The 14,519-nt window shown below is 46.3% G+C and overlaps 1 protein-coding gene across 1 annotated transcript in view; it reads left to right on the top strand.

The window, feature by feature from the left end:
• The window catches only part of fastk (Fas-activated serine/threonine kinase), a gene marked incomplete at its 5' end in the record, with an annotated part of 30,527 nt that extends 16,008 nt beyond the window's left edge, over positions 1–14,519 (top strand). The window contains 6 exons of the mRNA XM_083658956.1: positions 2,616–2,771; positions 3,405–3,496; positions 6,189–6,479; positions 6,861–7,053; positions 9,940–10,054; positions 14,080–14,519. Of these exons, the coding sequence (XP_083515082.1) occupies positions 2,616–2,771; positions 3,405–3,496; positions 6,189–6,479; positions 6,861–7,053; positions 9,940–10,054; positions 14,080–14,166 (934 nt within the window). The 3' untranslated portion in view covers positions 14,167–14,519. The remainder of the gene's footprint in view (positions 1–2,615; positions 2,772–3,404; positions 3,497–6,188; positions 6,480–6,860; positions 7,054–9,939; positions 10,055–14,079) is intronic.

Raw genomic sequence — 14,519 nt, 5'->3', positions numbered from 1 at the left:
CTCTTTCTAACTATAAATCCACTTCTGTTTTAATTTCCTCTCTTGCCCTCTTTTAACAACATAACATAACATAACATAACACAACACAGGTAAGCAGAAAGAAAAAGACGAAGCAATCACGCCATGAATGAGGAAATGACTCACCTGCTGGAGGCTGGAGATACACGCTTGGGCTAAACTTTTACTCCGTGAAACACTATCGATTAAGTCCGACATCGCTCAGAGGTTTTGAGCAGCTTGAAAACAAGTTTGAAAACGTGCAGAAGTCCATCCACTCACTCACTAAAGAAACTAAGGCAACCGTGAACAGAGTTTATAATGCGGAAAAGCGCATCCGCGCACTGGAGGACAAAAACAACACAGTGAGTCCGAAAATGGATAAAATGCAAAATCGAAACCCTGCACATGCAGGTTGATGACTTAATCAGCAGGAGTAAAAGAAATAACATTCGCCTGATCAATGTAAAAGAGGAGCTGAGATTGGTGACATGGACGCTTTCGTGGCAAAATCCTGTGTTACATCCTGGACCTGAAGGAAGGCGAGAAACCACCAGAGGTGGACAGGGCACACCGGGCGCCTCGGCCACATCCAGACCCCGGCCTGCCACCGAGGGCCATCTTCATCTGCCTACTCCGCTGGCCCGACCGTCAACTCATCCTCCAGGCTGCGGGGAAGAAGCCCCTCACCTGGGAGGGTACGCGCTTTTTCGTCCGGCAGGACCTCTCCGCGTTGGTGCAACAGAAACGCGCAACATACAACAGCATCATCGAGTCAATGGATATCGCTTTGGCGTACTGTACCCAGCGAGACTCGTCATAACCAGACCGGACTATCTTTAGCACTCTTTCTAACTATAAATCCACTTCTGTTTTAATTTCCTCTCTTGCCCTCTTTTCACCACACCGCGGACACTGTGTGCCCAGCGGCGGAACAAGAGCTCAAAGTGAAACTGCCGAATATCTTTTGAGTTGGACTGGTCAATAGTACTGTGAGTAACTAAAATAAAAAAATAAAAAACGGAATTCTCTCTTCTTTAGCACTCTTTCTAACTATAAATCCACTTCTGTTTTAATTTCCTCTCTTGCCCTCTTTTCACCACACCGCGGACACTGTGTGCACTGTAAAAAAAACAAAAAATACCACAATGTGTGATTTTGTCTGGGGATTAGTGACCTGACTTTTGTTTTGTTGAAATGTTAATAAATGGGAGCTTCCCCAAACAGCCATCTCTTTCCCGACAATCCCCTCTGTGCACGAAGCCTTACATATGGTAATTAAACATCAAAACACCCGCGGCTTATAGACCGGTGCGGCTTATAGAAGAAAAAAATAGTCACCTTTGAAGGTGCGGCTTATAGACCGGTGCGTCTTATAGTCCGGAATTTACGGTAGTTAAGTACTAAGTACTCCGTACTTACTGGGAAAGTGAAACCCACCCGCTGTCTGTCAGACAGTGGGGGAGGGGTTGGTGGGAGTATTAGGCTACTCCACACATGCGCTCTGTTTACAAACTTGTGTACAATAAAGATTTAAAGTGGGGGGAAATGCCTTTGCCCTGTCAAACAGCTGGAATACAGACATCTGAGAGGGAGGCGCACCCCACACTTTGAAAATCACTGCTCTAGAGTAAAACCTGTGGATTGCCTAGATCTTATTAAATAGTGGACATTTATTCATTCCCACTTATTAGACTCTATTTCTGATGGTAAAATGAGCGTAAAAAGCAAAACACAGAATTCAGACAAATTCAAAGGGAAAAAAACAATTTGGGATTTGTTGCTTTTTTTCCCCGTTGTACCGTATTCGTACCGAACCGTGACCCCAAAACCGAGGTACGTACAGAACTGTGACTTTTGTGTACCGTGACACCCCTAATATATATATATATATATCTACTGTGGGGAGGCCACTAACTATCCATATGTACTGTACCTCATACAACCCCACCTCAAAAAACCCTAACCATCCCTTTAAAACTGTGTGGAAACAATTTGAGAGTAAAAAAACTGCATAGCCCCTTCTCACTCCAGGCATGATAGTTTCTGTCTGACCATGGAGCCAAAAGAGGGATTGAAACAAATTGGCATGTGGACAGAAACATCTGGTAGACTCAAAACACTTCTAACTTGGTTTAAAATTCTGACCACAGTTCCACAAGGTCCCAGGTTTCTCTAACTTAGCAAATAGCATGGCTGGCAAGGAAGAGTTGACAATGGAGCTGGCCTCCATTTTCAGCCACAGGGGGGGCCCCGGAAGTTAAGTTACCCGGAGTCCCTTGCTGCCAGTACATCAGAGCCCTAACATTGGCAGCCCAGTAGTAGTCCCTAAATACTGGTAAGGCCATACCCTCCCTCAGACTTGTGTTTTTGCAAGTGAATTTTCTAAATTCTGTGGTTCTTATAGTTCCAAATGTAGGACAGAATGACTGAGTTCTGAATGAAGTTGTGATTGTGAAACTGAAGTAGGGGTGAGAGTTTTTGAGTTGGAGTCCTCAGTCCTCTTAAGAAGCCAGGGAGCTGTCAATCAAAATGTGATCTGCCACACCCACACAGTCTGGAGAAATTGTCTAAACAGCAAAATGAGCTGTCCTGTGTGTGTGTGTGTGCGCAGACAGCCCGTATGCGTTGATCGTGCGTCGGTACCTCTCTCTCCTGGACGCGGCGGTTGAGCTGGAGTACCAGGACTACACAGGGCCGCGGCTGCAGGAGGCGCACAAGGTGCTGATGTTTGACCATGCCCTGACTGCCGACGAGGTCAACCGCAAGTACAGGTACACCCACACACACGCACACACACACACACACGCATGCACGCACACACACACGCACACACACACGCATACGCACACACACACGCACGCCCACGCACGCACACACACACGCACACACGCAGGCACGCAATGGAAGACCAAACATGATTTATTTAGTCTTCTTTGCATGAATGATAAGTGAACTGTACTAATCTGTCTGTACAGTCCTGATGGATACTAGGCTCATCTTTGGTGTCATCTGAAAACTTAGTAGAAATGTGTTTGGACTCAATTCTACAATCATCTGTGTAGATTGTGAAAAGAAAGGTTGAACTTAGGTTGCCCCCCTGTGGTGCTCCTATGTTAGTGATGATAGAAGTGGAAAAGTCTGGTTGACTTTAACCAACTGTACTCTATTTGTGAGAAATGAGTGGTACCAATGAATCAAATGAAAGAGGCGGGGTCACTGAATACTTGGATTTTTGATGGTCAGCTTGAAAAATATTGAATATTGACACAACATATCTGGAACTTTAAAGCTGAAATCATCAATTTTCAAGTGGCAGTGTGTTGAACTAATTAATGATGTTATAAGTTATTGTGTGTAACTGGTTCTTATGAGTTATTGTAACTGGTTCTGGTGGGTTGTGTCAGTTATAAAGGTCTGGTGGCTGAGGCTCTCAGACAGCTGGTGGGAGAACAAAACTACAAACAGGATGAAGTACTGGCTCCAGGATACTACACAGGTACTGTATACTACATACTACACAGGTACTACAAAAAATGTAATATATATATTTTTTATATTAATAATGAAATATTAATTTTTAAATTCGATTGTCAGCATTATGAATGAATATGCGAATATTCGAGGACAGCCCTACTTTGTAGTAACTGAACAGTAATCTGAATATATAACCCATGTATAATAATCTGAGCACAGTAATATGAGTATGACTCATATAATAATCTGACTACAGTAATAACAATAATATCACACTGGGTTGTAATGTTACTCACACTGGGTTGTAATGTTACTCACACTGGGTTGTATTGTAATGTTACTCACACTGGGTTGTAATGTTACTCACACTGGGTTGTAATGTTACTCACACTGGGTTGTATTGTAATGTTACTCACACTGGGTTGTATTGTAATGTTACTCACACTGGGTTGTAATGTTACTCACACTGGGTTGTATTGTAATGTTACTCACACTGGGTTGTAATGTTACTCACACTGGGTTGTATTGTAATGTTACTCACACTGGGTTGTAATGTTACTCACACTGGGTTGTATTGTAATGTTACTCACACTGGGTTGTAATGTTACTCACACTGGGTTGTATTGTAATGTTACTCACACTGGGTTGTAATGTTACTCACACTGGGTTGTAATGTTACTCACACTGGGTTGTATTGTAATGTTACTCACACTGGGTTGTAATGTTACTCACACTGGGTTGTATTGTAATGTTACTCACACTGGGTTGTAATGTTACTCACACTGGGTTGTAATGTTACTCACACTGGGTTGACATTAGGAAAGAAGTGTAATATGTTAGTTTCATGTTTACAACATGAGCTCACTTCTTTTATGTCCGCTGGGGGAAAGCAAGGTGCGTTTGTTTGTGTGCACGGCGCATGCCGGTGGTGGGGTGGAGTCAAGTTCTCTGTGTTGGCCCACAGGGCTCCTCCCAGGTGGTAGTGGGGGTGGAGTCAAGTTCTCTGTGTTGGCCCACAGGGCTCCTCCCAGGTGGTGGGGGGGGGGGGGGGTGGAGTCAAGTTCTCTGTGTTGGCCCACAGGGCTCCTCCCAGGTGGTAGTGGGGGTGGAGTCAAGTTCTCTGTGTTGGCCCACAGGGCTCCTCCCAGCCAGAAAACTAGAGAGTGTCTCATGAAGCTCCACCTTCTTATATTAGCTGATGGAGAGGGGAGGAGAGGGGAGGAGAGGAGGGTGGAAAGAAAGAAAAAAAGCATTGATTGTCTCGACCAAAACAACGAGGACAGCAGCAACACATGCTTCCTCATCAAACCAACAGCAAAATGGCAGCCCGGTGGCAGAGAGAGCTCGCCCACCTGAAGTCAATGATTATAATCTCTAAGCCACTTCCTGCTTTGACCTCTGATGCAAAGACGTAATATTAACATATTATAATTACCGTAAATTCCGGACTATAAGGCGCACCGGTGTATAAGCCGCACCTGCAGAGTTGACTGTTTTTTACATATATAAGCCGCACCGGTCTATAAGCCGCGGGTGTTTTGATGTTTAATTACCATATGTAAGGCTTCGTGCACAGAGGGGATTGTCGGGAAAGAGATGGCTGTTTGGGGAAGCTCCCATTTATTAACATTTCAACAAAACAAAAGTCAGGTCACTAATCCCCAGACAAAATCACACATTGTGAGATGCTTAAAAATCACCATCGGCGGGAGCTTTACTCCAGATGCTGTGCAGCCAAGAACACAAGTGAAATTCGTTCTCTCGTGACCTGTGGTTCTCAACGTGATGGACGATTCACCTTTCTTGTTAACAGTCCTAGTGAGAGGCAGGTCGAACGTCAAAGGCACTTCATCCATATTTATGATCTGCTCCGGTCCGATGGAATATTCCTTGATCTTTCTTTGTGTGAATTCGCCGAAGTTTGTAATTTTCTCCTGGTAGTCGGGAGGGAGTTGCTGACACAGTCGTCCGCGCCCTGACGGACAGTCCCTTTCGTCTCGGGTTTGTGCATGATCCTTTGCTGCTGCTGCTGTTGTTGTTCCTGTCTCGCTACTGTCTCAGACATGGCTTTCAGGCTCAATCGCCGCCATCGTCGTAACACAGCCAGTTCTCCATCTTTTGAAGCATGATGTTAGATTACAACGAGCTAGTTGTGTGGCTTAGCCTTCCAAAATGTTGCTGTTAGTTTTTTAGAATGTAATACATAGAATTGGGAATGTTACATTCAATTTCATTCAGACTGTCTTTCAGGCTCAATCGCTGCCTTTTTCTCCCCGGAGCGAGGGAGGAGGGAGGGTGTTTTACCGTAGTGGCTGAGAGAGAGTAGTGGCACAGTGCTCCAATCAGGTCGCGAGGCACATTTTTTGCAACATCATCCAATCAGGGTCTCGCTCTCATAATGTCTGTCTTGCTCTCGTTCTGCCTCATACCAACATCCATAGATTTTGGAGGTTCCCGAGTGGCCGTTTGCTGGAAAAATCCATAGATAAGCCGCACCGTTATATAAGCCGCAGGGGGCAAAAAAGGCCAAAAAACGGGAAAAAAGCCGCGGCTTATAGTCCGGAATTTACGGTACACAAAGGGGGTATCTCACAATACATAATAGTCACAACTCACTCTGTGACACCACGTATAATAATCTGAACACCGTCATCTGAAATATGACCTGTATAATAATCTGATCACAGTCATCTGAACCTCCTTGTTGTCAGCAGACTTTGTGTTGTGGATGGATGGTTCCGGTCGGGTTCTGCCCATCCGGACCTGCGTGGCTGCAGCGTCCAAACCCGCAGACGGGCTGGTTACTGTGGCAACCCTCACCTCCGACTTCCAGAAGTTCTCTCCGTTCACGGCGCTGGAGGGTGTGGCCTCCCTCCCGCACCATGCCCACGGCCCCCCAGGGGGTGCTCCGGACTACGCCCCCCCCGCAGAGTTTTACTCCGGCCTCCCCAAGGAGCACTCTGTGGAGAGCCAGGACAGCTCCACACTCAGCAGCCCGCCCTCAGGTACAGGGTTCCCCTGAACAACAATTAAAGCCCTTAACATGGTTACCAGTCGTCCCGGTTTTACCCGGACAGTCCCGATTTCAAGATGGCCGTCCGGGGTCCCCACAGATATCTCTCGGGACAAGTTCCTGGTTTTCAACACTCTGTGTCAAATTTCCACCACAATTATAATAATAATAGTATCATACCTATACTTGATTTTCAGTGCTTACATAGATGTTTATCATGTTCTGTCATGCGGAATGAAGTTTTATGAACCTCCATATGAACCAAGAACCGCCCCCCCCAATATTCAAGTATAATACTGTGTGTCCACACTGTGATAACCAAGGCTCATTTCACATTGGGACAATAAAGTCTATCCTATCCTTCGCTCCTCAGACAGCCCCGCCCAGCCCGCGGCCCAGGGGGCGGGGCCAGGGCCGGATGCCCTCTTCCAATTCTCCTTAGGGAAAATCCTGGAGGATGAGGGAGGCGGGGCCTACACCGAGGGAGGCGGGGCCTACACCGAGGGGTGTGTGGCCGACGACCGAGCAGAAACCGACAACACAACTGACCAGAGACAGATCAGGAGGTCTGTCTGCCTGCATAGTCTGCTTTACCCTCTATTTGACTCTAAATGGGACCATAATTGACTAAAGAAATGAACATGATGCTGTGTTGAAGAAGAGTTGAAACTAGTGATTGAGACATAAACTCATTAGGAAAGTGTTTTCTGAGGTCATCAATCAAGTGAGAAGTAGGCTCATTTTCAAGTCAAGTCAAGTTTATTTGTATAGCCCTAATTCACAAGCATGTCTCAGAAGACTTCACAGAGAATATGTCTAGCTAAATCTAGCTGACACAACAATAGCAATAAAAAATAGCAGGGGAGGAGAGAGCAGGGAAAGGGAGGAGGTGGGGAGGGAGCAGGGGGGAGAGCGGGGTAGAGGTCTTCACAGGTCCAAAATGATGGACCCGGACCCTAATGGACCTGGGAAATTTGTGCCCGGACCTGGACCGGACTTGGACCGGACCCGTCTATTATTAGAAAGCTGAAACCCGGGCCCGTCAAAACTGACAAATGTCGGACCCAGACCCGTATAGAACCAAGCATACCGGACCCGTACAGAACCTAGAAATACCGAGGCAGAGACTAGTAGTGACGACGTCAAAGTTGCTTGCAAATTGCTATTACACGTTGTATAAATGAAACTTTGTGCATCTTACCTATAACGTTATATAGCATTCTCCCCTCTTCTTTGGCACATGCACCTGAAGCGACCATGTACAGCCTGAAGCGTTGCTCCCATCTGCGCCAATTTTCACCGAGATGTCCATGTTTACGTTAGCTCACAATGCTAATCTTGAGCTAGCTTGTCACGTTACTTTGCCTGGCACACTCGGCATGCATAACTCCACTCTTCTGACATGTTCTGTTTTTGTACTCTTCTAGTAAATATGACTCCGAGTGCGCATGGTCACTTAACTCTAAACAATATAATAATTGTCACGGAGGCTAGACTATTATTTATGTCTATGGGCTAGATGCAACTTTGGCTTTACTGAGGCAGACATGAGTAATCGAACCCAGAGCGTTACTCCAACAGGCCAACATAACAGAGCACCACAGTTCTTGCTACTTGCAGTTTGTGACAACCTGCCTCGCGTGCGGTGCGTGCTGTGTTTTCATGTGTTTCTCTCGTGATCAGCGCGTATCACGGGTCTTCTCAGACCCACTCGGGTATTACACATAATGATAAACAGACCTGGGACCCGTGGTGATAGAATAGGACCCGACCATCCCGACCCGGACACACGTGACCATAATAAAATGTGGACCCGGCCCCGTACGGGTCTCGGGTCGGGTCCTCGGATCCGATTAGACCCGTGAAGACCTCTAGAGCGGGGGGATATGGGGAGGAGAGAGCAGGGAAAGGGAGAAGGTGGGGGAGGAGAGCGGGGAAAAGGAGGAGGTGTGGGGAAGGGGGGAAGAGGAGAGCAGAACAGATAGAATATACAGCAGCTATTGAATCCACCTGGCCATCCAGCTGCAGCGGCACATTGGAACCAGCAACAGAGCGGCCAGACCAAAATGAGCAGCAGCTCAGACAATCTGACTACTCTCTAACCATGAACCTGAACTAACTAGAACACAAGGATTCTACCTAATCTACAGCCTGAGCCTAGTCTGCCCTGTCCTACTCTACTCTACTCTAGTCTGATTTTAGCCTGAACACTATAACACCCTAGTTCAGAGGATTCCAAAGTGGGAGGTGCCCCCTCCCTCAGGGAGGCTCAAACAGTTTGAGGGGAGGCTCAGTGAGTGAAATAGTTTTGCTTTCCGTTGAAGTTAAATTAATAATTTGAATAAGAGTGAAGGCAACTTTTTCATGGAGCTTTTCCCATGCTATTTCTGAGAGAAGGCCCATGGTCTCAGACTTTGGAAACCTCTGGTCTACAGCCTACAGTTAGGCTGTAGCTAATCTATAGCCTAACTGTAGGCTGTAGCTAATCTATAGCCTAACTGTAGGCTGTAGCTAATCTATAGCCTAACTGTAGGCTGTAGCTAATCTATAGCCTAACTGTAGGCTGTAGCTAATCTATAGCCTAACTGTAGGCTGTAGCTAATCTATAGCCTAGCCTAAACTATTCTGACCTACCGGCATCCCTTGACCAGTGATGCCCCCGCCCCCGCCCCCACACACACAAGGCTTGAGAGAGAAGGCCGGGCTGGGACACACCGGAGCCCCCTCCACCCCCCAGTGTGCGCAAGCAAACCTTTTCCCCATTCACTTCTGTACAACCAGACTTCTGTTTGCAGCCATTAACTGTATAAACGCTGAGTACAGTTTTCATGAACAGCAAAAATAGCTATAGAGACCAAAACCAAGTGACGCGGTCTTAAAGGGATACACACACAAATGAGGGATATACACGTAAATGCTGCATCAGGTATCCATGGGTTAAATCCCTTTCCACTCCCTGCATGTTGCTCTCAAATGCCTCCGCCGCTGTTAAACAACAACAACCCTAGCTAGCAAGCTAGCAAGCTACACGCTGAAAATGACGAGTTTGACGAAGATTTGGATTGTGCAATAAAGCAGGCCTGCTTGGTACTTTTGGTGGATGGTTGTAAAGATAACGGAGCCTTTTTTCCCGCTGTACCAAAGTGAGAGTAGGAGCCAGACTCTCCTGTGCTGTACAAGCGCTGGAGAGTCTGGCAAGCAAGACTGCTTCCACGTTGGCTTCATTTTTCTAAGACGGAGGTTGCTGCTTGGTAGTAAGCCTCTCTGTCTTTCTCTCTCTCTGTCTCTCCCCCTCTCTCTCCCCCCCTCTTGCTCTCCCCTCTCTCTCTGTCTCTCTCCCTCTATCTCTCTTTCTCTTTCCCTCCCTCTTTCCCTTCCCTTCCCTGTCACTGTCTCTGTCTCTCCCCTCATCTCTCCCCCCCCGCCCCACCCCCACCCTATCTCTTGCTCAGGATCGTCATGTCGGTGAATGATAAGTGGCATTACTGTCATAATTCGGAGGTTCTGGTTGGCTCCCGGGCGATGAGGGACCGCCACCTGAGGCTGCTGGGATATGTCATCCTGCAGGTCAGCTGACCAGAGTCACATGACATACTGTATCTGTCATCCATTAACCACTCATTAAAGTTCTAATTTAATATATCTCTAATCACATCTTAACTAGTAAGACAAGTTATTCTTGCCATTAACACATTCACTGCCAGCCGTTTTTTTTTTACTGTAGGTAGCTTCTGCCAGAGGGTTTTTTTGAGGATTCTGGCTCATCTTTCAAGACCCGAGGATTCTTTTCTGCTAAGATTTTGTGAACACAAAATATCTCAAAAGAACTAATAGAATGTGTGCTTTCTCTGTCTAAAAGAGTTAGTTTGTAGAGTTAGTAGTTATGTAGGCATTAGCACTTGAATACAGCATGGTTTCAGCGTCTGAAAATTTAAGCTGAGATAAATAGCTTTTTGTGAAATTCGATAGAACAGTCACTTTAACCATTCATTTTTGGCATCAGTAAGACGTCAGACATCTAAACAATAGTTTTGAACAGTAATTTCCTCCATAACAGCAGGAAACACCCCTCTCCTTCAAACTCCTCCCTCCGTGTGTGTTCTTCTTGGCTGCAGCGGGCGTGTCACAAGCTCGTTTCTGCTGCTGCTGTAACCTCGCGTCACCAGGCTCACTGCTTTGCTGCTGCTCCTGTCTGCTGGCGGCCGCTGGGCAAGTCTGGATGGGCTCGCTCGTTTCTTGGGGTTTCTGTTGAGAGCTTTGATGAAGCTTTTGCGATTCTGGTCTTATTTATGCTGCGTGTTTCAAAGTGTGTTCCACCCGTAATCTATTATGCAAATTTGCAAAACCCCACCGCCAGCTCCCTGCGCGAAAGCGAAAGCGTTTTCGCCAATCCATTTTCATGAGAATGGCTTCCTCACACTGCTTTTTGCTTGCCTTCCTCTAGTCTGGAGAGCACTGTCGCCACTTAGTGGGTCGGTGGAATGGGTTGTACACGTTCGGTGGCTCCAATATTTTTATAGGAGACGTGGGGGGCATTGATCCACGTCCCACCGTCAAATTTTTTTTTTTTTTTTTTTGACGCCTCAACTCGTCATTGGCAGTCAACCGTTGGATTTTTTTTGACGACTCAACTCGTCATTGGCAGTGAACGTGTTAAGTTGCATGGAATCTTCATTTAAAGATGTCTACTAGTCAGTAAGGGTGGGTATCACCAGATGCCCGACGATATATTATCATGTTACTTAAGTCACGATACCATAGTATTGCGATATGCTAGTATTCACCTTATTCACCACGCCCACTTTTTCTCTCTTCCGCGTTCAACGCAAACGTATTTGTTCTTCCGGTTCAGCGCTAGTTGCCTACTGTGGCTAATATTAGCCGCTAGTTAGTTATGTTATATGGCAGTAAAATGCCACTGAATGACCAAATTGATATAACTTGTAACCATTTCGAGTAACACTGTTTCTATACGGATCACCAGCGTTAATTTGTTGTTTATAACGTGGCTATATTCATAACGTTTTATATCTCGGATGCGTTATTTCGAATCCCACTGGCGCAAAACGTGTGGGTTCCAGGACGAAACAGTCTCGAGCCACTAACGTCATCTTTAGAGCACAATATTCCTGGAATGCAAGTTTAACTAAACAGTTACATGTCCTCTGCATTCTACATAAAATTAAGATATTACGGGTTGTTTTATTTTGTATGTTACATACTTATTGGCCAAGTTATGTTAGTTTATGGGGGAGTAATTCTGCCAGTTTAGGATGGGAGTGTGAGCGGCCATCTTGCCTGCGGGGTTTTTGGCAAGTCTAAAACGGAAATACTATTACGAAATGACGTAATGCAGAAGCGTCCATGTGTGGGCAAAGAATAAGGTGAATTGAGACACTGCATGAAATAGGCCACGCCCATCATTGGGGAAAGCTCTCCCTTCACTTCCATACACCAGCGTCATTTTCCTTGGATTAAACATGGCTAAAAGCGGTTGTGTGGTGGGCTGCACAGACAACAAATGTAAAAAAAATCATGAAGTAACTTCTTTTTGTACTCCCGCGCAAAACAAGGAACCTGTTGGGAAGGAAAATGTGGATCTAAGCTGCAAAGAGAGAGGACTGAGCCAGTTCCTCTATAAAACACATGAGTTGCATTTCTGTGTGATGGGTCTCAGGATAGGACTGCCAGCAGGAGGTGCTACAGGGGGGCAAAAGTCATGTGAAATCTCACTGATTTGTTATCCAACATATAGCATCAATACACTTGGTTTCCCCCCATTATTTTATTTCATTTTTTATAGAACAATAAATGAACAGGACAAACAAACAGGCTCAGACACAGCAAAAGGAAAATACATACATCGTTTACATTTAGCATTGTAACGTAGTGCTACCAGCTGCATAAGGTGCTTATGTTTACATTTAGCATTGTAACGTAGTGCTACCAGCTGCATAAGGTGCTTATGTTTACATTTAGCATTGTAACGTAGTGCTACCAGCTGCATAAGGTGCTTATGTTTACATTTAGCATTGTAACGTAGTGCTACCAGCTGCATAAGGTGCTTATGTTTACATTTAGCATTGTAACGTAGTGCTACCAGCTGCATAAGGTGCTTATGTTTACATTTAGCATTGTAACGTAGTGCTACCAGCTGCATAAGGTGCTTATGTGCTTGTAAGATATTGTGCATAGGATTCCACGCAAGGGGTCCATGAGAAACCAACCGGTCAAGCCGTCGATCACCCCCAACCTTAGTCACCTTAGTTCTTAACCTTAGTCACCTTAGTTCTTAACCTTAGTCACCTTAGTTCTTAACCTTAGTCACCTTAGTTCTTAACCTTAGTCACCTTAGTTCTTAACCTTAGTCACCTTAGTTCTTAACCTTAGTCACCTTAGTTCTTAACCTTAGTCACCTTAGTTCTTAACCTTAGTCACCTTAGTTATTAACCTTGTCAAAGTGGCCAAAAACGGGTCCCAGATAGTTGAGAACCTTCTAAGCATGTTGGCTCTAAGGAACCTGAGTCTCTCCATCTGTATAACAGAGATCATGTCCATCAGCCACAACTGAACAGAAGGTGAAGAGGAGGACTTTCATTCCTTCAGAATGAGTCTTTTGGCGACAGTTGTCCCCAGTGTCAGAGATTGTTGCACAGCTGTAGGGAAGTTCAGAGAGGACTCTGAGCAGGCGAAGATGGAGAGTTCTGCCTGCGGCTGCAGGGTTATTTTGTAGGCCTTACTGCTTGGTCCCACCAAGTCCGTCTGCGCAGCGTTCTGGCTGCACCGCGACTTTGCTCCGTCCTCCGCACGGCGTTAGCAGTTAGCAGTCTCTCTCGTGTTTTCCTCTGCGTTCGCACGGTGAATAAGGTGGTACTGTTAGTAAATGGTAAATGGCCTGCATTTATATAGCGCTTTTATCCAAAGCGCTTTACAATCAGTAGATAGTCTACATTCACCCATTCATACACCGATGGCGGCAGGCTGCCACGCAGGGTGCCTACACACACCATCGGGAGCAAGGAGGGTTAAGTGTCTTGCCCAAGGACACAACGACAGCAGCTGGGAGGGAGCGGGGATCGAACCGCCAACCCTTGCGTCATTGGCCGACCCGCTCTACCTCCTGAGCTAAAGCCGCCCTGTTAGCAGTCTCTCTGGTGTTTTCCTCTGCGTTCGCACGGTGAATAAGGTGGTACTGTTAGCAGTCTCATTAGCAGTCCCATTAGTCATAGTTTCAGTTAACCCATTGATACCTGATGCAGCATTTGTGTGTGTATCCCTTTTGCGGTCTTAAAGGGATACACACACAAATGAGGGATATACACGCAAATGCTGCATCAGGTATCAATGGGTTAAAGATGTCTTTATTTGCCATAAGTAAAGCGGGGTCTCTCTCTGGTCCTCAGCTGCCGTACCAGGAACCCTAACCCTAACCCATGGTCTCTCTCTGGTCTCTCTCTGCTCCTCAGCTGCCGTACCAGGAACCCTAACCCTAACCCATGGTCTCTCTCTGGTCTCTCTCTGCTCCTCAGCTGCCGTACCAGGAACCCTAACCCTAACCCATGGTCTCTCTCTGGTCTCTCTCTGCTCCTCAGCTGCCATACCAGGAGCTGGAGAAGCTGAACGGCATCGAGGAGGTGAAGCAGTACCTGCAGCAGAAGCTACTGGATGTCCCGTTATGACACCAGAGTGTGTGTGTGTGTGTGTGTGTGTGTGTGTGTGTGTGTGTGTGTGTGTGTGTGTGCGTGTGTGTGTGCGCGCGCGCGCCGCCTGTGGGTGGTTTGAATCCGGTCAGAGGTCCGTGAGCGGTTTGTTAGCGTGTTAAGGTAACAAACCGCTCGAGGCCAGAGGTCAGGCTGGGAAACGGTCACCAGACACCAGGCAAACCTGTAAGCAGAAATGTATTCTAGAGAGGCTATCTAGGAGCATCTAGCGTTAGCATGCTAACATTAAAGGGACAGTTCACCCCAAAATCTAAAATACATATTTTCCCATCAAGTTGTTGAGTTTTCGAGATACCAGCTGTAGAGATGTC

The sequence above is a fragment of the Poromitra crassiceps genome (assembly GCF_964638095.1).
Source record: "Poromitra crassiceps genome assembly, chromosome: 23".
Lineage (NCBI taxonomy): Eukaryota > Metazoa > Chordata > Actinopteri > Beryciformes > Melamphaidae > Poromitra > Poromitra crassiceps.
Note: the sequence above shows the minus strand (reverse complement) of the source record. Positions and strands in the feature narration are given on the sequence as shown.